The 25,855-nt window shown below is 41.3% G+C and overlaps 3 protein-coding genes across 4 annotated transcripts; 2 read left to right on the forward strand and 1 right to left on the reverse strand.

Annotated features, from left to right (window-relative positions):
- The first annotated feature begins 4,841 nt into the window (after positions 1 to 4,841).
- On the forward strand, positions 4,842 to 8,723 carry LOC107377568 (F-box only protein 30). The gene is made up of 3 exons (XM_015947249.3): positions 4,842 to 5,004; positions 5,868 to 7,923; positions 8,013 to 8,723. The coding sequence occupies exons 2-3, from the start codon at positions 5,908 to 5,910 to the stop codon at positions 8,205 to 8,207; spliced, it is 2,211 nt and encodes a 736-aa protein (XP_015802735.3). The 5' UTR covers positions 4,842 to 5,004; positions 5,868 to 5,907; the 3' UTR covers positions 8,208 to 8,723.
- On the reverse strand, positions 8,426 to 18,665 carry LOC107377570 (hydroperoxide isomerase ALOXE3). The gene is made up of 15 exons (XM_054747930.2): positions 18,585 to 18,665; positions 18,302 to 18,464; positions 14,350 to 14,554; positions 14,187 to 14,268; positions 13,987 to 14,109; positions 13,801 to 13,904; positions 13,447 to 13,616; positions 13,173 to 13,316; positions 11,988 to 12,191; positions 11,812 to 11,898; positions 11,548 to 11,714; positions 11,357 to 11,478; positions 9,538 to 9,638; positions 9,171 to 9,341; positions 8,426 to 9,085 (listed from the first exon to the last, which is right to left on the reverse strand). The coding sequence occupies exons 2-15, from the start codon at positions 18,446 to 18,448 to the stop codon at positions 8,906 to 8,908; spliced, it is 2,007 nt and encodes a 668-aa protein (XP_054603905.1). The 5' UTR covers positions 18,449 to 18,464; positions 18,585 to 18,665; the 3' UTR covers positions 8,426 to 8,905.
- A 2,674-nt stretch (positions 18,666 to 21,339) lies between these two features.
- epm2a (EPM2A glucan phosphatase, laforin) lies at positions 21,340 to 25,588 on the forward strand. Of its 2 annotated transcripts, XM_054747931.2 has the most exons (5): positions 21,664 to 21,681; positions 22,262 to 22,436; positions 23,183 to 23,229; positions 24,483 to 24,727; positions 24,978 to 25,588. In XM_054747931.2, exons 3-5 carry the CDS (start codon positions 23,216 to 23,218, stop codon positions 25,259 to 25,261), a joined length of 543 nt encoding a protein of 180 aa, XP_054603906.1. In that variant the 5' UTR covers positions 21,664 to 21,681; positions 22,262 to 22,436; positions 23,183 to 23,215; the 3' UTR covers positions 25,262 to 25,588. The 2 variants fall into 2 exon arrangements, with proteins under 2 accessions (XP_015802736.1, XP_054603906.1); XM_015947250.3 differs by lacking the exon at positions 23,183 to 23,229 and having other exon boundaries at positions 21,340 to 21,681.
- Positions 25,589 to 25,855: the final 267 nt, after the last annotated feature.

Below are 25,855 nucleotides of genomic sequence, written 5' to 3' on the forward strand. Positions count from 1 at the left end.
TTATAGTTCAGCATCTAAAACATTAATGAAACGGATTGAAATCATACAAAGTCAAGCATTAAGAGTGTGTTGAGGAGCAATGAAAACTACGCCTATTGTGGCAATACAGGTAGAAATGGGAGAGATAACAATACAGCTTAGAATAAAACAGATAGCTTTAAATTATTGGGCAAGTATACGAGGGTGTGAGGACAACAAACACATGGTAAAAAGGGCACGGAGTCCGTGTTGGGAGACGGAGGAAATGAAGAAGAAATATGGTAGCTGGAAAGTGCAAGATTGGGCAAAAGACGGTAAGATCCAAGCTAAAGTACAAATTAAAAAGTGTTTATATACAGTTAATCCAAAATGGATATTTCCAGAAGTGTGTGTTGATTATAGTATTTATGATAAAATGAGAAGCAGTGGGGGGGGGGGGGGGGGGGGGGGGGATTGGGATAAAATTACAGAAGATAGGTTAAACAGCTATGAGTCTTTTGTGCATACATTTACAGATGGATCAAAGGAACTGGTAGGGGGAAAACTGGTTTTGCCTTTGTAATACCACATACAGGAGGAGTAGTTAGGGAAAGAACTCCAGGTCATTTATCTGTGTACACAGTGGAGATGATAGTTATATTATTTAGTCTTCAATGGATGGAACAAAATAGAATTAAAAAAGGAATTATATGTACTGATTCATTATCTGTATTAGTGTCAGTTGAATTAATGTCTACCAAGAGTCGAATAGATATTTTATATGAAATATATGAGACCATATTTAGATTAAGGAAATTGGGTACAGAAGTTAACTTTTTATGGGTACGGCACATAAAGGAGTAGAAGGAAATGAAATGGCAGATTATTTTGCAAAAAAGGCAATAAGAGAGAGAGAGAAATAATAAATATTGCATATAGTGCCGCTGAAATTAAATCTATCATTAAAGCACATGTAATGGAAGAGTGGCACAGGATGTGGGAAAGGGAAGAGAAAGGAAGACATTTATTTTAGATGCAAGGGAAAGTAGGACAATGGAAAAATATAACGATGAATAGTAGAGATCAAAGAATAATATCAAGATTAAGAATGGGACATACTGGGCTTAATAATACGATGCATCTGATGGGGAAACATCCCACAGGATTGTGTGGATGTGGGGTGGGGGGAGAAACGGTGGAACATGTTTTATGTAACTGCATAAAATATGAGGAAAGTAGAGGAAGACTCAGGGAGAAGTTAAAAAGCATAGGAGGTGGAGTGATAAGTGTAAAGTATGTTAAATGGTGAAGAAGGGAAATATGGGTTCGTTATTGAGTATCTAAAACACAGTGGTTTGTTCAATAGAATTTAGTTTTTTTGTTGTTTTTTGATACGCTCTTACTCCGACTCACACTCCAGCACAGTAGGTGGCGGAAATGCACTTAGCAGTTAGATGTCACCCGCCAATAAACTGAGTATAAACTCGAAGAAGAAGAAGAAGAAGAAGAAGAAGAAGAAGAAGAAGAAGAAGAAGAAGAAGAAGAAGAAGAAGAAGAAGAAGAAGAAGAAGAAGAACTGGATTCAACCTCAGATTGGAATCCCATGTCCCAAGAGATGTCGATTGGAATCCCATGTCCCAAGAGATGTCGATTGGAATCCCATCTTAGGTGTGTTCTTGCTGTGTCTTTGTAAATCCATGCTTTCGTTCTTTTTTAAACACAGAAACAGTTTTGTTTACCTGTTTGTAGCTACGGTTTCGCCGACAGCTGCCGGCTTCTTCAGGCTGACGCTGATGGTGGCGCGTCACTTCCTTCTCCGTTTATCTGCGGGCAGCAGAGGACGTTGTCGCCCTCTACTGCCCGCTCTCCCCTCTCCGACGATGCAGTCCCATGCGTGGTCCAGCGTGTAAACTCCGTCGTCCCTGTTCATGGTCCCACATCCACGTCTCCTTATCTCGATTGCTTCCTTGATCCATCTTTTGTATTTTTGTTGTTCAGTGGTTATGATCCGTGTGCTGTCCCAGTCCATTATATGGTTTTCTCTTAAGCAATGATCTGTTACGGCTGACTTTTTTATTGTACTTTCTGCTTCTTCTTTTGCTGCTCTTGTGTGTTTACGATTTGCCTCTTTCTCGCACTCCTTTCTGTGTTCTATTGTCCGTGTATTGAGTTGGCGTCCGGTTTCTCCTATGTATGTTTTATTGCATATTTTGCATGGGATTTCGTAGATGACTCCACATTTTTGTCCAGCTGATATTTTGTCTTTTGGGTGTACTAATCTGTTTCTAACTGTTGTGTATGGCTTTGTTGGTGTGTTTATGTTGTGTTTTTTCATTGTTGCTCTTATTTTTTCCGTTATGCCTCTGATATATGGTAGGGTTATCACTGGTTTTGGTTCTTGTCTTTCTGGGTTTCTGGTTCTTTTTTTGGGTTGTTCTTTGCTTTCTGTTTTTGTTTGTTGTTTTCCTTTGTTTATTGCCCATGTCGGGTATCTGCAGGTCTTTAAAGCGTGTTGTATGTGTTTGTCCTCTTGTTTACGGTCTCTCTCTTCTGTTATTATGTTTGCTCGGTGATATAATGTTCTGATTACTGACATTTTGTGTATGGTGGGGTGTTCTGATGTCCATAATAGATATTGGTCTGTGTGTGTTGGTTTCCTGTATGTGTTTATGTTTAGGGTCCCGTCGGTCTGCCTGGTGATTTTCATGTCCATAAATGCTATGCTGCCTTCTGTTTCTAACTCATAAGTGAATTTTATGTTGCCCGTGTCGTCAATATTGTTTAAGTGTTGTGTTAGTGTTTCTGTTTGACATTTTGGTATGATTTCCAGTATGTCGTCTACGTAGCGTTTCCATAGTTTTATTTTGCAGTTTGGGGGGGCGGTGGCTATGGCTTTTTGTTCCAGGTCTTCCATGAAAAACTCGCACAGGGTGGCTGATAACGGGTTACCCATGGCGAAGCCTTCCAGTTGTTTGTATATTGTGTTGTCGTATGTGAAGTAAGTGGAGTTAGCTACCAGTCCTATCAGTTGTGCTATGTCATCTGCTGTGAGGTTTGTCCTTTTATGTAAAGTTTTGTCTTGTCTAATTCTGTTAACTACTATGTCTATGGTTTTTTGGGTTGGTGTTTTTGTGAACAGAGATGTGACGTCATGTGAGATGAGTATGTCGTTGTCTTCTATTGTAATTTCCTTTAGTTCTTTTGCCAATTCTATACTATTTTTGCAGTGTTGGTCTGTATTTCCTAATAACGGGCTGATGATTCTGCTGATATCTTTTGCCATGTTGTATGTTGGTGTACCTATGCTGTCAACTATTGGTCTAAGTGGGGTGTTTTGTTTATGTATTTTTGGTGTTCCATATATTCTTGGTGTTATGTTTGCTGTGGGAATCCAGTGTTTGTACATTTTTTCTGTTATTTTGCCTTTTTCGTGCAGTGGCTTCAGTAATTTTTTCATGTTTTTCTTAATGTTTTCTGTTGGATCTTTTTTAAGTATTTCATATGTATTTTTGTCTTCTAGCATCTGTTTCATCTGTTGTTTATATTTTTCTCTGTCCATAACTACTGTGGTTCTTCCTTTATCTGCCGGTAGAATAATTATCTGTTCATTTTTGGATAAAGCTGTCATGGCTGATTGTTCTTCTTTTGTAATATTGCTGTGTTGAATTTGGCTGTTTTTTAATATCCCAACTACGTTATTTCTGAGTTCTGCTTTCTTTCCCTCATCTGTGATCTGTTGACATGCTAGTTCTGTTGCTACAATAAATTAATCATATGGTATTTCTTTTGGTGTGACTGCAAAGTTTAAACCTTTCTTTAATATGCTCTCTTCTGCTTCTGTTAGTTTGTATTGTGAAATGTTACATACCCATGAGTTTGGTGTGGAGTTGCCTTGTATTTCTCCCCTCTTTTTCTTGTTTATGAGTCTGTTTAACTTCTTTATGTGTCTTTCTTTCACTTTTATGAACTCTTGTTCCTGTTTTTCCATCATGTGTCCTTTAATTAGTTCCTCCATTTGTTTATCAAGTTTGTAATTCCTTTTCAAGTCCAGGTGTCCTCTTTCCAGTTCGTCCTCCACACGCCTCTGTTTGGTTATGACGTTCCTTATCCTCTCCTTGAGCAGTGCTCTCTGTGCTCTTTCTATTATATTTTGTGCTGTCTTGGTCCGGATCGATGTTTTCAGCTGTAGGCTTGTGGGTGTGATGTTTTCGTCCCGGCATCTTAAACAGAAGCGAAGGTGGTTTCTTAGACGTGCGCGTTTCTGGTGTAATCGTTCCAAACGGCGGAAGTCCTTCGTTCCTTGTTGTCCGTATTTCTCTTTGAACATCCCATGTCCCAAGAGATGTCGTCACCTTTGGAACTCTCCTTCAAACAAACAACCAAGAACTCTGCTACAATCTACTTCTCTGTCTGGCAAAATTCTTCATACATAGACAAAAAATACTGAAATCACCCCCTGTGTTCAATGCATTTGTACATGATTTTAGATTGTATCTAAGATCCCTTAAATGTATCAATAATAACAGCTATGAAGATATGTATAGACTTTTTTGTAGACTTCCTGGAACTGTGTAGTGGTCCCTTGCATTGTTTTTGTGCCTTTTTTGTTTGTTTTTGTCCTCCCCCTTTTCACTGACTGTTCAATTCTCATCTGAATACATTGGCATGTTCGCCTTATTTGTAATGTAAATATGCTTTTCTGCAATTAAAAAAAAAGGAAGAAAATGGGGGACTAGTGGTGTATAAGTTGGTCAGAGACTTTTAAGGGACAGTGGATTACTTGATAGAATATATATATATATATATATATATATATATATATATATTTTTTTTTTTTTTTTTTTTTTTTTTTTAAGTAGGATACTCCCCACTTCGACTCACGCTCCCATTCAGTAGGTGGCGGAAATGCACCTGAAAGTTGGTTGCCACCCGCCATTAAACAACAGAAGAAGAAGAATAAACAAGAAGAAGAAGGCTGAGCGAGCTAGTTATCCTCAGCAGTTTCTCCTCGGATCGTATTTTATGACGGGTATCCCCGACGAGCAGGTGAGAAGCACGTCGAACAGAGTCATGTCGTGGTAAAGTGTTGAACCGTAAACTTCGGGACTTGTTTTTAGCTTTAGCCTAGGCCGAGGTCAGTCTGAGTTAGCCTGTCATCCATTGTTTTCCAAACAAGTTGTTTTAGTTGGAAAGCTGTCCACAAACGGGTGGTAGGGTGATGTAAAAGCTACTAAACAATTTACCGAAACGTCATGGCAGTCGGTTGAAATGCGGGTTAAAAAAGCTGTTTGCTGCAGCCAAACTTTTGCCTGACATAAAGCTGGGGTAACGTCTTCGTTTTTAGAAGGAATAAAGATAACAATAGTCCTTGTTTAACATTATGGTGTTATGGCAACCTTTTGTTTTTAGTCTAGACTAGTTTTGACTTATTAAAAACGGTATTGTAGTTGTAGATTGTCCAGTTAGCTTAAATAAGTTATTTTAATAAAGGACTAGCGTCATTTTTATTGTTGTGGTAAAACTCCTGCAATGACTTTAACCGAGCTAAACCCAAATACGTGCCAAAGCCTCATTAATATGTTTACTATAATACAAGTTTGAAGCAGCTGGCGCAGTGACATCTGGTGGTTTGATGTTAGAATAGCAGCTCCCAGTTCAGACCAAAGCAGCTTTTTTATTCAGGGCTTGTCCATGAAGAGCTTTCTTATAACATTTTTATTTTATTCTTTAATTCTTTAGTGAAGTGTAAAAAACCTAAAGAATGTCCATTTATTTTTATTGATTTAGAATAATTTTTGACTTAAAATACAAAATACTTGTTGATCACCTCTGTGTTTATCTTCATTATTTTTGCATTTACACTTTCAGATTTTTCCTCCCATTTCACATGACGTTATATTTTCCCACAGGAAGACACCTGGGAACCTATCCACCCCCTCAGCTCTGAAGATGGAGGACCATGTCCACTGTGTGTCCTGTATCAACCTGAGGTGCACACTCAAACCTCAACCTGGAGTTTCTTGTGATCTTATTTCATGTCCACTGCTCTGTGGGGCTGGGTTTCACTCCTGCAAAGTTGAGGAGCACCAACTTCTGTGCCCGATGATGAGGGTTCCGTGCCTCAACAGCGGCTACGGCTGCCCAGCCACCCTGATCCGCAACCAGATGTCTGCACACTTGGACATGTGCCCGGCTGGAGTTGTCTGCTGCACAATGGAGTGGAACAGATGTCCCGTTAGCTGCTTGGACTATACTTCTTATGAGAGCCTAAGTCGTGTGGTGGAGGAGGTGGAGCAACTGGACATGGCACTTGCTCTTCAGGACCAGCGTACACTCGTCAAGTCTCATGAAGTGTTTGCCATGGCACTTTCTGCACTAGAAGAGCCTCTTGTCCGTCTTCGTAAAGAGAACAATGAGAAACACTCACCTTTGCATCCATCTGATTCAGAGGCATCAACTTCTTTTGGATCATCCTCACCCACACAACCACCAGGACCAACTTCAAGAGACTTGGCAAAAACAAAAATCCTCAGGGGCATTAATGGCTTGAATAAGGAACGCTTCAGTAAACCGTATGAAGCCACAATAGAGACAGCAAGAAGTTTAGCTGCGGCGTTAGACTTTGTTAGTGGCAACGGTGGTGAAAGCTCCTCCGAGTGTTTGGATAGCAGAGATGTTCTTTTAAAGTCGAGTTTGAGCAGCAATGAAGGGATTTACAATGGGCTTGAGGGCACAACACCTGAAGGTGATGAGAGTTTGCCCCAAAGAGACATTCAAGAGTTAAATACTTGTTCCAGCTGTTTGAATGAAAATGGAGCTGCAGGAGCTAATGTAACGATTGAAAACACGCCCAGTGAACTGTTGTCAGCAGCAGCTGAGGCCTTTCTGGAGACAGCCTGTAGACCTGAGGTCCAAGAAAACAACACTGATGTTCCTGAAAGTGCTACTCCTCAGATGTTATCTCCAGTCCATGCTAGTCCTGCTGTGGCACAGCTGGCGAGTCACATAGCGCTGGAAGATGGAGCGTTGGTTCCTCTAGAAGAACGGTTCAACACCGACCACCAGCTGTATTCATTATCCAATGGAGGGATCATTCCACACAAGTCACAATATAAACTAGGAGTCACAGTGGAGGACAAGGCAGTGGATACTTCAGATCTGGAGCAGGGGGGCGACCCCATGGGTCTAGGAGGGCTTGATCTGATCACAGCAGCCCTACTCCTCTGTCTAGCGTCCACAGAGTGCAGAAGGACCTCTGACATGGTCTACGGCGATGGTTATCGTGTTGATTTTGGCACACAGACAATCACTTTTCCTGCTGCGATATTGGTTACCAACACAAGAGTGGGCGACATGGCCTCTGCTTCAGCCTGTGACCACGCTGGGTCGCAGCTGGCTTACCCCAGCCCATTCCGTGCGCTCCTCCTCAACCTGGTCCCCGAGGCTCTGAAGTTCGAGGTGGCCCCTTGTATCCCGTTTAACCTCGGCTACAAGCACACAATCCCCTTCATCTGTAGTCAGCCATTCCGCCGAGACCAGTTTTCTTCCCATTTCAGAAATGTCCATGGTGACATTCACGCTGGTCTTAATGGCTGGATGGAGCACCGCTGCCCCCTCGCGTATTATGGCTGTACGTTCTCCCAGCGAAGGTTTTACCCGACAACCCGTGGAGCCAGAGTGGTTCATGACGGGCACCTCAAGTCATTTGGAGTTCAGCCTTGCCCAAAGCTGGATTTCCCAAGTGACTGGGAGTCTGACCAGCTTAGTGGGCTGCCCATTGAGGTACTGTGGCACATCGCTGGATTCCTGGATAGTTTTAGCTTGTGCCAGCTGTCACTGGTTTCACGGAGGATGAGGGAGGTGTGTGCCAGCCTCCTTCAGACAAGGGGCATTGTAGAGCTGCAGTGGAAGCCAAGACTAGGTCTACGAGGTCCACGCACTGTATCATGGCAGATCCAAAACAAAGTATGTTTTTAAACTATCCCTTTTATATTTTAATTTAGTCAAACATTAAATAATCCCACACTACTACGTGTTCTTTGCTACTGTTGCAGGTGTGGAGGTTCAGCACTGCCTTCAGCCCTGTGACCTCGTGGGGTTTCACTGATATTCCCAGCATGTCCGTTCATCTTAAGAAGTGCCATTTCTACGTAGCAGAGCACAAGACGGTGCCCGTGCCCCTTCCGGCCATGTGCTCCGGACGAGACAGACTCTACTTCCATCGTGTCTTGCGTCACGTCAACACCTGACCAAATGAGACCAAGCTGCACTCGATCCGCCGTGGCATTGTGTGAATGTTGCTATTAAGAGGTTTGTTTTGGAGTAAATCAACGCTACTCGTCACGGCGCCTTAACAAAAGAACACTTGTCAGGTTTGATCTTGTATTTTTCCTTTGGGAGAGGGAGGGATTTGGCTTTGCATGGACTTCTTATTCTGGTAAGAAGTATATTTTGACAAAAACAGATGTACACACTAGATTTTTATTATCCTCAAGGATCTATTAAAGTTAAAATGCAATATTTTGCCTTTTTACTTATTAAACAAACAGATTGTTGACTAATCACAATAAATCTGTGGATTAGAAATGACAGCACTTTAAATGGATTTTATTCATTTTCCAAACTGATGAGTGAATCTGACCCAACCCAGGGTTCAGTCCAGAGCAGATCTTGTGTTTAGGTTTATCTGATGTTGGAGTAGGAGTCGTAAAGGTTTGAAAATGTATGCAGTTTACTGCAATTAAATAAAGTCCTCACATCTTTTATATATTTTCCTTAAGTGAAAATAACTTTAATACACTCTACAGTTTTCTCTAAATCTTTTGTTTTGTTTACAAATTTTTATTTTATAAAAAGTGTATTTCAAAAATAAAAGCACAGCCCTGAACCTAACCTATAAGGAAGTACCAGGGAACACGATCGTTTCTGCTCGTCTTTCCCGTTTCTCCTAAATCGACACACTGTTCTCTATCTCATCAGGGCTCAGATACGTGTAGGGAACTTTCAGCCGAGTATTTCTTGCTTTAATTTCTTCTTTCAAGTAGGACAACTCTGCTTGAAATTCCTTAATCATCCGCTTGGGGTCAGACTCATCGAAGAGCTCTTCAGGGTATTCACCCAAAGGAACCTGGAGTCACAGCAAAGGCATGAAGTCAAGCTGGTGCAGTGCTTCGTCTCAGCTGCATTTAAAGCTCTCGTCTTTCTCGACTCACCTTGTCTGTGTATTTGGATGAGAGAACAAAAGCAGAGGCTGCAAAATTGACCGTCTCTCCTTCATTTGGGAGAGCCTCCAGAAATGTCCCCATGCTCGACAGGCCCTTGATGGTCGGAGGAGATGTGTGCAGCAGGAGAGAGCCATTGGGTGTCCAGCCGTGGTAGTCGAACTGGAATTTAAAGTGCAGCAGCAGGCAATTGTAAAGAGCAAGATACTACATAAAAAATGTTTATCAGCTTCACAAATTAAGAAAAATTGACTTCTAATTTAAAGAAAAGACTAAATGTTTATAAAACCTCAAATGTTTGTTAAATTATATTTCAAATCTGGGCTTATTTCGAACAAATCAATCACTTTTGCCCCACCTGTCCGTTGTTGACCGCAGCGTGTTGGACTGACACGATGAAGATCACCATGGTGATGAACTTGATCACTTCAGCCACGGTACCGAAGCTCGCCGGGAAACCTATCAAGAGCAACATCGAGTTGACAATTAAACATGTCAAGTGTAACTTGACTTTTAAAGCACATTTTTACAGCAACAGCAGTTGTCCCGAAGTGCTGCTCAGAACAGAAACAAGCAATGACATTCTTGAGACTACAAATACAAAAAAAAGGCCAAAATATAATAAAACTTGTAAACTACTGGATGTCACTAAATGCCAGAGAAAACAAATGTGTTTTCAAAGCCACTTTAAACAGGGCAGTAGTCTCAGCTGTCCTCACCTCTAAAGCAGCTACCCCCCTGCCTGTGTCCAAGTCGAGCCAGGACCCCCAACCACATTCGACCCACATTAAAAGTGATTAAATGTATGTGGCACTTTGATTATACAGTTGGGTTTGTTACTGGTGTTTTATAAATGTAATTATTACAAATACAATATTGTAAACCTCACAACCTCAGCACAGACAAAATTGAGGGGACCCCCTTGGGGGGTCACAGCCCCAGGTTGGGAACCACTGCCCTAAAGGGAACCTATTTTACAGTGAAGAGGGCCATTACAGAAAAAGCTCTACGTAACTATCAGAGGGCCGCAGAGAACACACATGGTTTCAGAATTTTTTATCTTCTGTAGGGGCGGGGACAGTTTCTACAGAAAATCTTTTTACTATTAAAATAATCAAATGAAAAATAATTTAGCTTATTGTCCCATCTGTTTTCTCCTTTCTTGTATTAACCCTCTGGCATCCAGGGTGTAAATCACCGTTTTTGACTCCTTTTGGTTTTTCTTTTGTATTTTCTAATAAAAACAATAAATTTTGCCTTATGGGGTATCATTTTTTTCAGGACAACCTGGACTATCTGAATTTATACTTATTTTATTAATTTGGCAATAATGTACGTGCATTTGGAGTGGGGAGTGGCTCTGTCTCACTCCGAGACAGCTGCATGGCGCCGCCCACTCCTCTTGTTGGTTCTCCGAGGAGCTGCATCTCTGCCTTCATCCTCTACCTCGTCATGACCCAACTCTTCTATGAGGAAGGATGGATCTGCGTCATCGTCTTCAACATCCTCGCTATTTGCCTCAGACTCCGGCTGTGAGTCTCCGTCCACTTCCGCTGCTTCCAGTTCAAAAAACAGCCGTACTATCTGAACCGCCTGGTGGACATTTATCCTTCTCATCATCCTTTATATAAGCCTAACAAAAGCCTCAGATATGTGAGACTTCCACCAACAGCAAAAGGATCTCATGTTTTAGTGGGTTTTTATGTTCACAAGCACATTCCCTCTTACGGATTACTAAACTGCTGTTTTGACAAGTTGTCAGGTTGTCTAAAAATAGGTCGTTTTTTAGTTTAGTTTAACTCCGCTTTTACGTTGCCTATTAACACAATGTAAAAATTGGGGTGTAGTTTATAATCTCCTTTCTAAAGCTGAATTGAAACCGAAACTCAGGGAGGCGGAGTCTTGCTGCTACAGCGTCCCAAATCAGACCTGTTCAAAAGACGCGGATACGCGTCCATGGACCCCAGAGGGTTAAAAAAACATGCAGAATAGACTGGCTGGACAGCAGAGAAAGGTCGGAGGGGTGGGGGGCTCCACATTTCTAAAAGAGGCCATTGCCCCCCTGACTCCTCCTTGGTGCCGCCTCTGGTAGAGAATCAATATTTGGGGAAATGTCACTTATTCTTTTGCAGCAATGCCGTATTTTGGAAACATTTATTATAAAACACTTTTTTTACCTGCGAGTTTGTTTTCTAAGAATCCATGTGTGAATATTTCATGAATCCACTCCTGCAGCTCCGTGTCATCACACACAACACTGTCTGAGGGATAGAAGTACTCCACCATACTCTTCACATAACTGATAGAAGATAAAATATGTTTAAATTACATTCTTAAATCAGATTTTTTTGTAAAATTGAATTATGACCTGTTTATGTGGCTCCACAGCTTCAAACCATCGTCTCTGTAGTAGAAGTCAGGGACAGAGTTGAGTCCTCGTGCTTTGATGTTCTCAGGCAGGCAGAGGGAGCTGTAGGTCATGTCAGACTGAGCTCTTCTCATGAGCTCCATCAGTCCGTCCACTCCACATGAACTCTATTGGTCATTAGATTACATATTTTAGTTTTTAAATAATCAAGTTTTATCTATGGAATTCAGAAAATTCAATTTAGCTCCATGAGAGGTTTCTTACCTGACTCATGGCCCCACCGGGTCCAAGGAGGAACTCGCGAGCCAATATGTTAATGTGCAGAGTGTAACGGAAATGAGGGAACAGCAGCTATACCGGAGAATTCAAGGTTAGGTCACATTCAAGGAAAAATGGCTGACATTTGAATGGTTGACGGGCTTTGTCGTGGCAGGTCATACCTTGTAGAGAGGATGGATTGAGGGGAAACAGCGTAGAGTAGCGACAGTGAAGACTTCTGCCAGATAGTGAGTCTTCATGAGGTGATAGACGGCCTGATACAACACCAGATCCGAGCTGTTGAAAAACAGCTTGGCCAGAACCCAGTCTGTCAGCGGGTCATCCGGCAGAAAGATGGGATTCTGTTCGGAATGTTGTTGACGCAGCTGGAACAAAAACATGGTAGAAATGTGGAAGGAAGGTGCACAGGCATTTCTACAACCTCAGCTGCACTCATTGTCCTTCTGCACCATATAGGCAGTGGCGCCTCCAAGGGGTGGCCAAGGGTGAGAAAATTTGCAAGAAATCAAGTCTAAAAGTGCGTGCTTAAAGGAAATCACCCGTTCTCACCAACGGCCTTTAGTTGGAAATCGTTTTTTGGAAGTTTAAAGGCCGTGACAGCCAACCTTAGAAAATTGCTGGCCACCCCACTGTCCATACCCTGGGAAGACCCGTGTATTTATTGCATGACTTCAGGCTACACTTTCCCAAAGTTACCAATTAAATTACAATTAAATTGGCGTGTCACCCCAAAAATGTTCTCTGGCCCCATGTATGGTTACCCGTATGAAACTTTTCTGGGGGCACCACGTCAAACAGGGAGTCAAAAAATATATTAAGTCATTCGTTGCCAGCTGTTTCCTGATCAGAAAAGCCCTTCACTGCCAGCGTTTCTCACCTTTTTTACAGTTTTTTTTAATGAGTCGCAGAACGTTACGCGCTAGGATGATGTCGACGTCAAAACAAACCGGAGATTCACCTCTTACATCAGGAAGAATCCGCGCGTTTCAAGCGTTATCTGTTCTTTCATAATCCATTGTTGAATTGTGATCGGCAGAAGCTTTTCCGGTTCGCGCCTCACTTTTTTGAGTAAGGTCTAGCTGCAGACGCAGCCGGTATTATTGACCTTTTTTTACAGCAGCGGCCCAAAACGATCTCCGAACACATGGACGTTCTGCTTCCTGATCACGTGACGTGTGACGTATGCAGATGAAGAACGGCTTCAGAGCTAAGATGTTTGTTCTAACGGTGCGGGGGCTCGTTCCGATGCCCACACAGTAAAAAAAATGCCAATGACTTTAGTTGTCATTGGCAGTGAATGAGTTAAGTTCATATAGGAAGTGCAAAACTGAGTCTCTGTAGAATACCTGTATTGCAAGAGGCACCAGTTTCTTGTCGGGATTCATGTAGAACAAGCAAAAACCAGAGCTTATGAAACAAGCCCTTCCATCGTCCATCCTGGTTGGTATTCCATCCATTATCTTCTGGTCTACCAGGAAGATGTTGCCCTTCTGTAAGGCTCATAAACACAAAGACTTGGAGGGAAATGTAGTGACAGCTGTAGAAATGCTGCTCGTCCTTCTGATAGCTCATGAATCCCAAACAAATACACCCCCATTTAAAAGCTCTTTCATGTCAAACCTCCATTTCCATCTCCAGGGTGCTTCCACGTGGGAGAAAATCCCTCACCATCTCCTCCACAGGGAAGTTTGAGGGGAGTTTTTTGCAGAGTTTGATCACGTTGGGGTTTGGCCCATTCAGGTACTGGAATCCGAAAAAGTCATCTTCGTCCCAGTGCTTCGAAACATACTCTGATAGGTAGAATCAGGGGAAATTTCTTTTATTTATTTATTTATTTTCCAAATTAAACCTTCAGACAAGAAATTGTTCAGAAACTAAGTTTTCATAGAATCAATTTTGATGATATATCAGTGGCAAAAATCACATTTTATATGATAAAATAAATAAATAACAGAAATGCTGACTTATTTATACCTGACATGGTTGTCTTTTTGGTTTGGAAGAACTTTTTCATGTCCTTGAGGTTCTTCCATTGCTTTTTGGACCCAACTAGCCTCTTGAACATCAGTTCATAACCACTGAAGTTAAGAAGCAAAGACAGATGAGTAAAACACATGAAGACTGACTGGAATGCATCAATAAAGTGTTCAATGGGCTCACATGATCCTTTTCTTGAAGGACATCTCTTCTGATTTAGACGCAGAGAAGCGGATCTCTGCTGGGAGCTCAGATATAGCTCTGAACTGGCTGAGCTGTAGCAGCTTGCCATCCCCCATCTCCCATCTAAACCATAAACCAACAAGCCGGTCTGCAAAATTTGTTCAGATTTGAAACTGGGAGAAACAGCAAAAACAGCTTACTGGTACAAGCTCTTTCTAAGTCTGAGTTCATCTTCTCGGTGCTCGATCTGCAGAGGATGCACATCCTCAAATACCTTCATGGCTTTGAGGTGGAGAAACAGCATTTAAACTCATTGATAGCTGTAAAAAAGTTATTAATGGAATGTAATTAATTCAAGCCAACCTTTTCCTCCTCTTAGCTCCACCTTTTCTCCCCTAGAAATCCACCTGTAGCAGGGGAAAACTACTTCTTCTCCGTTCTGAGTCGTCACCACTATTCTGGAACAGAACCACTCGTCCTCTGGGAGGCCGAAGCGAGGATCTTTCTCCACCTTGACTATGAGAAGCTTCCCCAGAGAGGACTTTGTTTTGACTGAGTAGGTCCTCGTCTGGGAATCAAACAAACTCAGTGTGTTTGTTAAATTTCTGTTAAAAAACTATTTAAAGGAGACGTGACTGTTTTTTAAGTCATGCTAGCTCTATACAAAACATGTTAAAGTTTTTATTAACAAAATTCCCATTACATAAAGCAGTTTCAGTATCTTTATTCCTGAAATTTTCAGTACCTTCCAGAATGAGCTGTTTTGGGGCTCTGTCACTTTAAGAAAACAAGTAGCTGGCCACGCCCACTCGTTCCCCAATAGGCTGGGCATTGTTCCATAATTTTAGTAGGCTGACCAGTTAGCACACATAAAAATGAGAAATTACGGATCACATTCCTGCTTTCAGCAGCATCATAGTTAAAGCACCGTTTCACATCCAGATATTTTCTAATCAGAGTCTGCTTAGTTTGTATCCTATTTGCACCCACATGTGTCTTTAAACGCTAATTTAAAAGCACATAAATCTAAACACCACATTGATTGCAGGACAAACTAACTCCTGAGCCAAGCTAGTTAATGTTGAACTGTGATAGAAATGTAAGAGTAATTATTTAAAAGTCCTTACTTGTCTTTTATCTGTTGACTTAGAGTTGTGGTTGACTGAAAAAACAGTTTTTAACAATTATTTCTGATTACAATTGGTTACTCTGAGTTTTTTATGCAGGCTGAACATGAAAATGGTCTCCTACATTTATCTCCTGCATTCGCTTCTGATAGAAAATAGACGGTGAAACTCTAGGATTTGAAAATCCTGACAGATCTACATCACACTGTGAATTGGACTTACCCATTTTGACTCATAACAGAGAAGGCTGTTGTTGTTTTGGTGTCCAGAATCATCAGGGAACATCTCTTTTCAACAGAAGCTAACTGCTAGCATTAGCAACTCAAACACACGGCTGACGCTCCTCCAGGCTTGTTATTAGTGCAGATGAAACATCTATGTCCCCGAGCAAACAGAGTTAGTGGTAGTAACGTTGCTTTTATCCAATCCGAGGTAAGATGTCTAAATATCGGGAAGTAAGACAGCAAAACAGATCGAGAGACTGTTTGTGTGATATGTTTGTCAGCCATCGGATAAGATAAATACTCCGGAAAGAGACTTCAACTTTAACGAGAAAGTCAGCGCCCTACCAGAGGTTTCAAAGATTCACTGTCAGAGAAATAAGCTGCTAACAACCACACACACTCTCACATACCCTACACAGAAGGACAAACAGCAGCACGCTTCCTAGTCTGGAGGATTTCTCTCCACACCTTCTTTACCAGAGGACAGAGAGAGGAAGGTTTTTTTTTGGAGGAGGTGGGCGGCCCTGAGCCGTTTCGTTTTGCATCAGTTTGTGAGTGGCTGAGCCACCCGGAGGCTGCCAAGACTCGGGTGCTATTAAACCCCATAGCAGCAGTGCAGCCGACATCACACTGTACTGACGATGTCACGGTGTACGGTTTCAGCCAATAGCGATGGCTGATTTAAATGTAGTGCAGACGCCTGATTTAAGGAGTGCAACACTGATGGTTTCAGGCAAGAGATTTCTATTTTAAATAAGACTAAATTAAATGGTAAATGAATGTTTACACATGACTACAGCACTCTTAGACACTCATTTATACAGTTTATCAGCAAAATATAGTTGATTTGGAGGCCACTTGCTCTTTAAGTAGTAGTATTAGCAATAGCTTTGCTCCGCATCACATTGCACCCTCATCCTTTCATTCATTCATTGCTTATCTGGAGTCGGATCGCGGGGGGTAGCAGAGAAGCCCAAACTTATCCCCCCCATCCTGCTTTAAGGGAATCCTTACTGATGTTACGACCATGTTTGGTGTTTAAAATGAAGGGCGTGTCGTAACACCTGGGGATGCCTAAGGCCGTGTTTCCCAACCCTGGTCCCCGGGTCACACTGACCTGCATGTTTTACATTTCTCTGCTTCAGCACACATGATTTACATTGCCTCAGGTGCTTCAGATGCCTGTTAATCACTCATTCTTTTAAGTCAGGCGTGTGGCAGCAGTGAAACACTGGCCAGGCCAGCTGAGAAACAGTTCCTCCAGCATACCTTACTTCTTAACCGTTTTTACAAAACAATGCTGACAATTTTCTGCAACGCCATGACAGCATTAGGAAGTCTTAAGTCGTTTAGGGGTCAGACCGTGGCGGTACAATAGCACAGTCATGTCCTTTTTATAAAACATTAGGCGATGGTGGCATAAAGAGGTATGGGGCCGGGACTTCCATTTATCTTGGGCATAACTTGCTTTTTATTGTGATTGAAGCTGCAATCGTTATGTTTTTTTCAAAGGTATCTGTCCCCCACAGTGCCCGCCAGCCGGAGCTCAGCATTAACTTCCTGCATCATCTTGACTCCTCCCTCCGATGTGCCAAGATGCAATAGCCGTTTATGAGACAGAGAATTACAGCAATATTACTACCAAGCGAGGCAAAACAAATGCCACTAAATTTGCACAACGGCATGCTGGCATGGCACGTTTATAAGACACACCGCTGCCGTAATATTACGCCAATTTGCCAGCACAGTGTGTCTTGTAAAAATGGCTTCTTTATCGTTAAACAGAAATGTCAAATCCTCAACAGTTTTGGTGGGTGAGGACTTGGCAGGTGAGGGCTCCCGTATGCTAATTTTTCCATCTGTGATGTCACAACCGGGGACTTCGTGAAATGGCTTGTTTTAGACACATATTTTCTAAAACTGACAGAAAAGAGATTGATTTATTTTTTCATGTTGTGAGTGCTACAGTAGAGACACACATGGCAACATAAAAGGATGCAGGATGTCAGATTTTCATGTCCTCTTTAAATAGTATTCTAAAACTGTGCATGGCAGATGTAAAATGAAAGAAAAGCCTGAAGGATTTCAGGTTTTATGCGAACCGGATTGGCGTGAAAGGTTAAAATTAGATTAAATGGTGATTCCACTGACCTGTGTCTTAATTTTTTTTATCTGAGCTACTGTAAATGTGCAATAGAATAATTATATTTCCCACACTTAAAAAATGAGTACATATCATTGAAATCTAATCACTTCAAAATTGAGCTAAAATATTGAACTGAAGGAAACATTTGAAACACAGATATGTTATTTGCGGGAGTCCATCTAAAGACTGTTAATCAGACTAAAATGGAAAAAATGTTTAAATAATAACTACAATACCATTGTTGTTATGGTACATGGACGTAATTTGGGGGGGGGGGGGCATGTCCCCCCCCCCCCCACTTTTTCCAAAGTCAAGTTTTGACCCCTGCACTTTTTACCATCCAAAATCAATATTACGCTATATGAAATTGACACTGGTTGAGCTCTAGGACCAAGCAGAAAACAACCATTTGTGTTGAAGCCTGTTTCCCATGAGAACATACTGTAAAGATACTCCCCCCAGCCCCTGTGTCCCCCCCACTCGTAAAGTGAAAGTTACGTCCATGTTATGGTTTGTACTTTTAAAAATATTTTGAGGCTCTACATGATCTTAATCTGAAATAACTGAAATGTTAATATTTATCTATTAGGATGCATTGATGAGGAAAGTAACATAAAAAAACTTCCAGATAAAAATCTCACACTTTTAGGATTCTGCTTGTAGTTTAGAATAATTTTCAGTCAGAGTTTGAACAGTTTTGTAGTTTTAGAACTTGTTTAAATATTGTTACGTTGACCTTTTTCATCCCTTTCTGTGGAATCGCCCTTGAATCAAACACACCAAATCATAACTTCATCCCAGGCTGCACTCCGACTTGCCTTCCCAGATTGGAAGTGGATCATAAGGTTGTCCAGCTTGGTGCGCTCGCTCTTCCCCTCGGTTCCACATAAAATGACATAAAGGTGATCCATTGTTCCTGCGTACTTCATGTCACCCGTTGTCACCTTCAGTGTGTATTCAGCCATTTTTACCCTATAGAAACTGTGCAGAAAAATGAAAACTACACAATTAATTTTGCTGTGTGTGAAGGTGTGTCCTCTCTGTCAAGCAGAAAGAAATAAACTGTTTTTTAGTACTTTCATCAAGGATTATCAGACTCACCTCAGCTGTAGTAGAACCTCCTGCCTTAAAGCCAGAATGTGACAGTGATACCTCTTCTCAGAGCACAAACAGCACGAAAGAATGCGGCGGGGGTTGACGCATTTGACCTGCTGTCAGGCTGGTTTAACCGTAACAAGGTAAACAAAGATGTTTTACACTTGGGGGTTTCATGTCTTAAGAGTTTTTACAGGTTGATGGATCTGAACCCTCCATCATTGGTAAGATACCAAGTATTTGTCATCACTTCAAAATCAATGTGCACAATTTTACATTTGTAAAGCATGACAACAGACGGCAGACAAATGCAGTAAATGCGTTCTGCTCCAGTTGGCTGGTTCTGCAGAACGTGGGCTCTTTTTGGTCTGAAGTTTGCACGGCTCCTGCCTGCCTGCATGGTTTCCCTTGTGCACATGCACAGAGAGGGGATTGTTAAACTAATAACAACTGTTGTTGAAACTCCAACCTACTAGGATTTGTTTAGCAGATTTATCAAATAAAGAATTTATTAAATACGTTGCTCTGAGTTCTAGAATATTGACTAAAGGAGCAATCTTTCCAAGTTTATTATTTTATCAGTAAAAAATACTTTCAACAGAATCTGCAAGTACTTTGCGAACTTTCTTCAACAACTTTTTATTTGGATAAATTTACAAAAAATATCAGCTATCCTATTTGTCTTTCTTCCAGAAATATAAAAATAGGCATTTTACACCTACAAGATAAAAATCTTGTAACATTTTAGTGCATATTTAAAAAAAATGTTTTTGGTTTTTCCCCTACTTGCTCTTTTTCAAGCTTTAGCAGGAAACAAAGCCCCTCTTTTCCTTTCCTCCCTTCATCTTGCGCCCCCCCCCCCCCCCCCATTTTATTTTTATAGTTAAGTAATCATGTAATGTTGATCAAAACTATTATTAGGGCCCTATTCCGCAGTCTGAGCAATAACTACAGAGTTGGCCAGCAGAGGGCGCCCGGTGCCTTGTGCAGCAGTAGCTGATGCTCCCGCAGAAGAAGTCAGAACTAGTGAGGGAGCAGGCAGCGCACCGAGTAGCTCCGATTAACTTTGTTGTACTCTGTTTCTGCAGATTGCTGCATCAATAAAAGTGTTGTACGGGAGATGAGTTGGCCCATCATTTCAACTGTGTAACTTACACGCATAATCACAACTATAGGCCTCTGCAAATCTAAAGTTGCTCTCTCCATTTAAATTAAATCAACTCAGAGAAACTTTGAACCAAGCTAAAGCAAGATCTTAAAACTGGGTGATGCGTTTTATGGAAACAGGTGGGTAATTTGATAATTACAAGTCAGAACGGTAAATAAAACAAAACTGAACATCCAGGATGAACAAGTTTTTTCTCAACAATTGGCCCTTTCCTGAGGGAAATGTTTGGAAAATTGGCAGATTTCCTTTATTCTTGCTATCAGATTTCTCATACAAAATAACCTGATTATAATTTCTCTGCTTTCACTTTTTACTGTTTTATCAGCCTTGTTACTCTACAGGCCCACAGCATGATACTGCCATCACCATGCCTTACTGAAGAAACCTCAGAATGTAGTTTAACCAAGAGGATACAATTTAGATATTTTTCTAGATGTCCTAGAGAGCTTTTTTCCCCTGGTTTGTTCATATATATGATGCAAAAATAAATACAATGTTATTTTGAAATTATTTTTAAATGATTTAACATGTATCAATTACATTCATTTTATATTTTTACACACATTTTTTTTAGGGATGTGAATCTTGGAGCAACTCACGATTTGATTCGATTCCGATTCTCGGGGTGCCGATTCGATTCAGAATCGATTCTCAATTTAAATCGATTCACAATCAGAATTAACAAAGGGTGTCAGCTCCAGGATTAACTACTTTGTTGTACAAGTTAGTTAAAGCTATGGGACAGTTTTATTTGACTTTAAACTGGTCATGCTCCAAAAATGCTAATTTACAAGGTAAAATAAAGTGATTCTAAAACTGTAAACAGAAGCAATCTTTCGACCAAAAGGCAACATTTATTTTTGCTTACCTTGTAAAATATAACAAATCTGTAGTTACCTAACAGTAGCTTTGAAAGTAATACGGTCAAATACTTTTCAAGCATGTGCAGAAACAAGTTACATGAGTAACCTGAGTACTCATTTATCAACTTAGAAAATAAATATGAGAATATCTCAAATTTCATATGGAAAAAATTACATTCAAGTGCCCTCTTATCAGCAGATTCAAACAAACAAACAAACAAACAAAAAAGATCAAAAAAGTGCATCTCAAACCTGCAACATGCCAAATATTTGAGTCCTTGGAATCGATTCTGAACCTTTGTGAATCGATTCTGAATCTTTATAAGAATCCCGATTCAGACTTGAAACGATTTTTTTCAGCATCTCTACATTTTTATGTATAAATTTTTTACAGATTAGTTTCAAATTTAACTTTTTAAACAGATGAGACTCAGGGTCACGCTTCACTGCGGGTTGTATAACTGAGGACGTGACAAAAAAAAACCTTTTGAACCTGAATGATGACGGATGAGGCCACTAACAGATATTTTTGTTACGATTTTGTAGTTTTCTGCTGTAATTTATTTTTATTTTCACTTTATCTGCTTCATTTATGTTCAATTAACGCAGAACGCAGAGCTAGTGTATTAATTTGCACTGTAATTACAAATATCACGTGACTTCTTTGTGGCACCCCGTTATTCTGACGGAGTGAGACCTCCTTCTCAGCTACAAGTCTTGGGTACCAAAATAAGACCCTTGTTTATTTTTAGACAACACAAAATCCCGCGAGAATTTCGGGAAAATAAATTATCACGACGCTAATGTTTAGGTAAATATAGCATGATGCTTTTAAGGTTCGGAGTCGTCCTCACTCCGCAGTTCTCGGATTTAGAGGTTTATGTTTTGGGTTCCCGAGAGGAAATGGGCCACTGGGACCCGAACAGAGCGGTTCGGATGACAGCGTCACAGAAGCTGCTGTCACCGGACGAGCCGTGTCTGTGGATCGGCGAAGTGCAGCTGGAGGAGCCGTTTAAAGACACGCTGTGGTTCAAGTTTATCCAAAGAGTCAAAGACTGCTACATCTGGGAAGGTATTCAGCTCGAATTGATCCTGCATGACCTTCAATTGACTTAATAAAATATGATTTAGAGAGAAAACAAGTCTGTCACGTTTGGTTTCTTTGATGTAATACACACGGGCTGCCACACGGTGGCGACAGAAGTAGGTCCTTAAAAGGCGAGGCAACCATTCTTCAAAATAAAATGTCCCAAGAAAAGAAACTGCCTCAAAATTAAAGTGTTATATGTGGTTTGTAGTCTAATGTCATGCTTTATTTATTTTTTCACAACTATGGAAAATAATTTTAGACAATACAGTTTCTACAAGTAACATTTTACACAGATTATTTTGTCTAATTGAAGTTATAAATACCACCTTACCTGTTGTGTTTCAGTCTTTAGTAAAAGATTGATGTGCTAACAGCTAGTCCAGGCACATGCACTCGTTTGTTTCCTTTCATCCTCTAGGATTGGGTTCTGGAACTATCAGGTGGAAGTCCAGACATCCCTTTCCACAATAACACTTTCCAGCTCCAGCATTCTAGTCTAAACCATTCCTTCAGTGGGAATTTCCTCATTTACAACGTCTGATTTTGTTCTGCTGGTCATCAGGCAATGGTCCAAGCCATGACAGGTGTTGTTCTTATGACGAGAGGAATGTGGTGGATGGAGTCTACTGCCACCCCATTGGTCACTGGATAGAAGCCACAGGACACACAGACGAGATGAGACACACCACCAACTTTTACTTCAAGGTGGCGGGTCTGAAGGCCATGCATTTCTCAAGGTATCAATAAATGTGTAATATAGCAATTTTTCTTGCTTGGATTTCTGCTTTGCTCTGATCCCAAGTCAGTTCCTCCTCTGTATGTCATGACCCGTTCGGCCTCTCTTAATGCAAGCCGTTAAGTTAACTCATAACTTGTTGGTCCCAGGTTTTTCTCCAGAGCATCGACTTCCACATCCAGAAGGTTGAAATTCAGCTCATAAGTCACTTTGATCTCAAATCCAACAACATATTTCCTGCTTCTGTTAATTCTGCTTTGCAGATTTTGTAAATGCATTCCTTCTGTTAGGACACTACACAAGCATGCTCATGTCCATCTTCTGGTGAGGTCTTCATTCAGGTTTATCGGCCTACCCGTGCATGTGCTAGTGTAGCAGTCTCGGCAGAAATGAGCCCCCTCCATCCCTGAAGCTGCAAGTGCATAACTTGCATGAGAATGAGCTGGCTCGGCTGGAACCATCAGGTTTTAATTTGTGTCCAAAAGACCTTACAAGGTTTATGTCAAGGGCTCGTGTTCGCTAGGAAGCACAAATGCCTTTGTTACTCGCCCGTTAATGGCTTTGCAAATGAGTCTCTCAAACTGTGCATCAGTGTTGCCCTGATTGTGTCTCACACACACACACACACACACACACACACACACACACACACACACACACACACACACACACACACACACACACACACACACACACACACTCACACACACTTCAGTAATTATTTATGGCTTTTTCATATAATTACAGGTAACTTTGCTTAACTGGGAAAAGGGAGGTCTGATGTTATGCACTAGGTGAGTTTGATCTGTTTCAGAATGCAAAAAAAAAAGTCTAAAGTCAAAGAAAACAAGACACAAATGTGTTTGGATGGAGTTACGGTTGGGGTTAGGTTCACCTGCATGTCCACACCAGAGATTGTGACCATGGCACCATTAGAGGATGTTGTGTCTCTGCAGTGTCCTTCTTTTGTTTTACGTGCCACTTCCTCCGGTGGTTGACTTCATGCATGCTAATGAGCACTTAGTGGACAGGAGGACAATTAGACGGTGAGATGGAGACAGAACAAACAGGTGGGACTTTTTTTTTGGCTCATTAGTAACTTGTTAAAGTTGGACGGGTTTCACGGTTTTCCTCAGGACTTACTGGAAAGTCTTTCATGTGGTTAATAATTAAGTTTCTGCACTTTGTATTCTCTCTCCATTAAATTCCCCCTCCAACTACTGTCTGTTATTCTTTGAAAACTTAAATCTCTACTTCCACAAACACGAGGTCTCATGTTTGATGTTTTACTAAAGTCCGCAGCAGGACCGTCCACCTGGAGAACGGTGAAGACATTGTGTCATTTAAAGGCATTCTATGCTACTTCTTCATATTTTTTAATCATTTTCTTGAGCCAGCATACGCTAAAACAACCCTTCACAGGCAAGAATACCACACTTGCAATTTCAGAGTGCCGGCCCGGTCCCTGTTGGACTTAATATAAGTGCAGCCTACATGCCTGGTGCTGCAGTCTGCTTCCAGCAGGTTTCCTGCATGTTTTAGATCATGAACACAGCTGATTTGTTTAATTTAATGATGAATCACTTCCGTAGACACTAATGTAGGCTGGGGAGACATTTCAGCAGTTAGATTATGGTGTTAAAAGCACAAACGCACAGCAAGGAGATAAGTTTCACTTTTGCCTTCACTAACAGACACTAGGGGGTGCTAAAAGCAAGCTAAAACTGCCTACTATCCCTTTAATGCTACTGCTGCTGCTGCCTGGCTATATCCGAGGGGGAAATCTGCTAAACCAGAAATATGCATCTTAAAATTGGACTAATTTCTGCAGAATGTGACTGAAATGCTCCCAACAGTGAACATTCCTGTAGACAACAGGACATTACGAGGAACTGTGGTGAAAACGATGTATTTTTATGACCTGTAGATTTAATAATAAGCACCATTTTCAAGTAGCAACAGGTTGTTTTGTCACATTTCCCCTCACTAGTGGTTGTTTGGGACCTGCTTGGAGACTAGTGATAAATTATCCCCCTCCCCCCACTAGGGTGCTGCCTCGTGTCTGGTTGGGCAGCTGCCCCCGACAGGCGGAGCACGTGATGATAACGATGAATAAAGAGCTTGGCGTCACAGCGGTGATGAACTTCCAGACTGAGTGGGATGTGGTCAACAACTCCAGCGGGTGCAGACGCGACCCCAACGAGGTCATGACTCCCGAGACCATGATGCATCTATACAGAGACAATGGCATCGTGTACGTGTGGATTCCCACAGCCGACATGAGCACAGAGGGTAGGGAGAGTTTAAGTTTACCCTTTAAAAAATGTATTTAAGCATTAAAATATGATTTTGAATATGCACGTGTAAGACAACTGTTCCTATGTGGTATTTAGCCTAAACTGTAAGAAAATGATGCAAAGGACTAAGGAAGAGCTGATTTAATCCACTTTTTAAAAATTATTTATTAAGATTTTTAAAAACCACGGCTGTGCTGTGAACACAGATATCGTTTAATGATTAAATGTTGCGTTTTCCTCTGGAGGTCGGATCCGGATGCTTCCTCAGGCCGTTTTCTTGCTCCACGGTCTCCTGGAGAACGGCCACACGGTTTATGTTCACTGCAATGCCGGAGTGGGCAGATCCACGGCCGCCGTGTGCGGCCTGCTCATGTACGTCCTCGGATGGAGCCTCAGGAAGGTGCAGTACTTCGTCACGGCCAGGAGGGCGGCAGTCTACATAGACGAGGATGCTTTGGTCCAAGCTCAGCAAGACTTCATCGTGAAGTTTGGCCGTCTGCAATCGTCCATCCTTTATGCAGAGACATGAGCGCCAAATGTGCAGCAATGGAAATAAATCATGTTAAAAAATAAGTGGAAAAGGTGCCAGAAACAACATTCACCAAATACTGTTCCACTAAGATGTGATGAGTATGCTGCTAGGATGGATGATTTTAGCTACTTAGCTCGCTGTGATGAGCTCGCTTTTAACATTTAATCCACAGGATTTTAAATTATGGACGCTGCTAGTGAGTTTTAGTGGTGCACCCAGGGGGCTGTATGGAGAGACCTTTGTTTTTTATTTTACCCAATAAACTCTGTTGACATTTGGAACGTTTTAGCTACTGTGAATAAAAAGCAACATGCAAAAAAAAAATGAGAATGCTTTTTTTTACTGAGGTGGAAACGATAAACATTGCAGAAATGCGGATTTGAAAAAGTACTTTTTTCCACGTTAAACAGGTTTTCCAACATTCTGACCTCCTCAGTTGAGGATTTCTCCAACATCGTTTTAAAATCATCCTTTAATGCCAGAGCAGGAAAAAACAAAGAGCAGAACTTTTATGTTACATAACAATGAAGCTCCTCGCAAGGATGCTAATCTATTTTTAAATCCAATAAATCAAGAGGGAGTCTATACCTC

This window comes from Nothobranchius furzeri, chromosome 2 (genome assembly GCF_043380555.1).
Source record: "Nothobranchius furzeri strain GRZ-AD chromosome 2, NfurGRZ-RIMD1, whole genome shotgun sequence".
Classification (NCBI taxonomy): domain Eukaryota; kingdom Metazoa; phylum Chordata; class Actinopteri; order Cyprinodontiformes; family Nothobranchiidae; genus Nothobranchius; species Nothobranchius furzeri.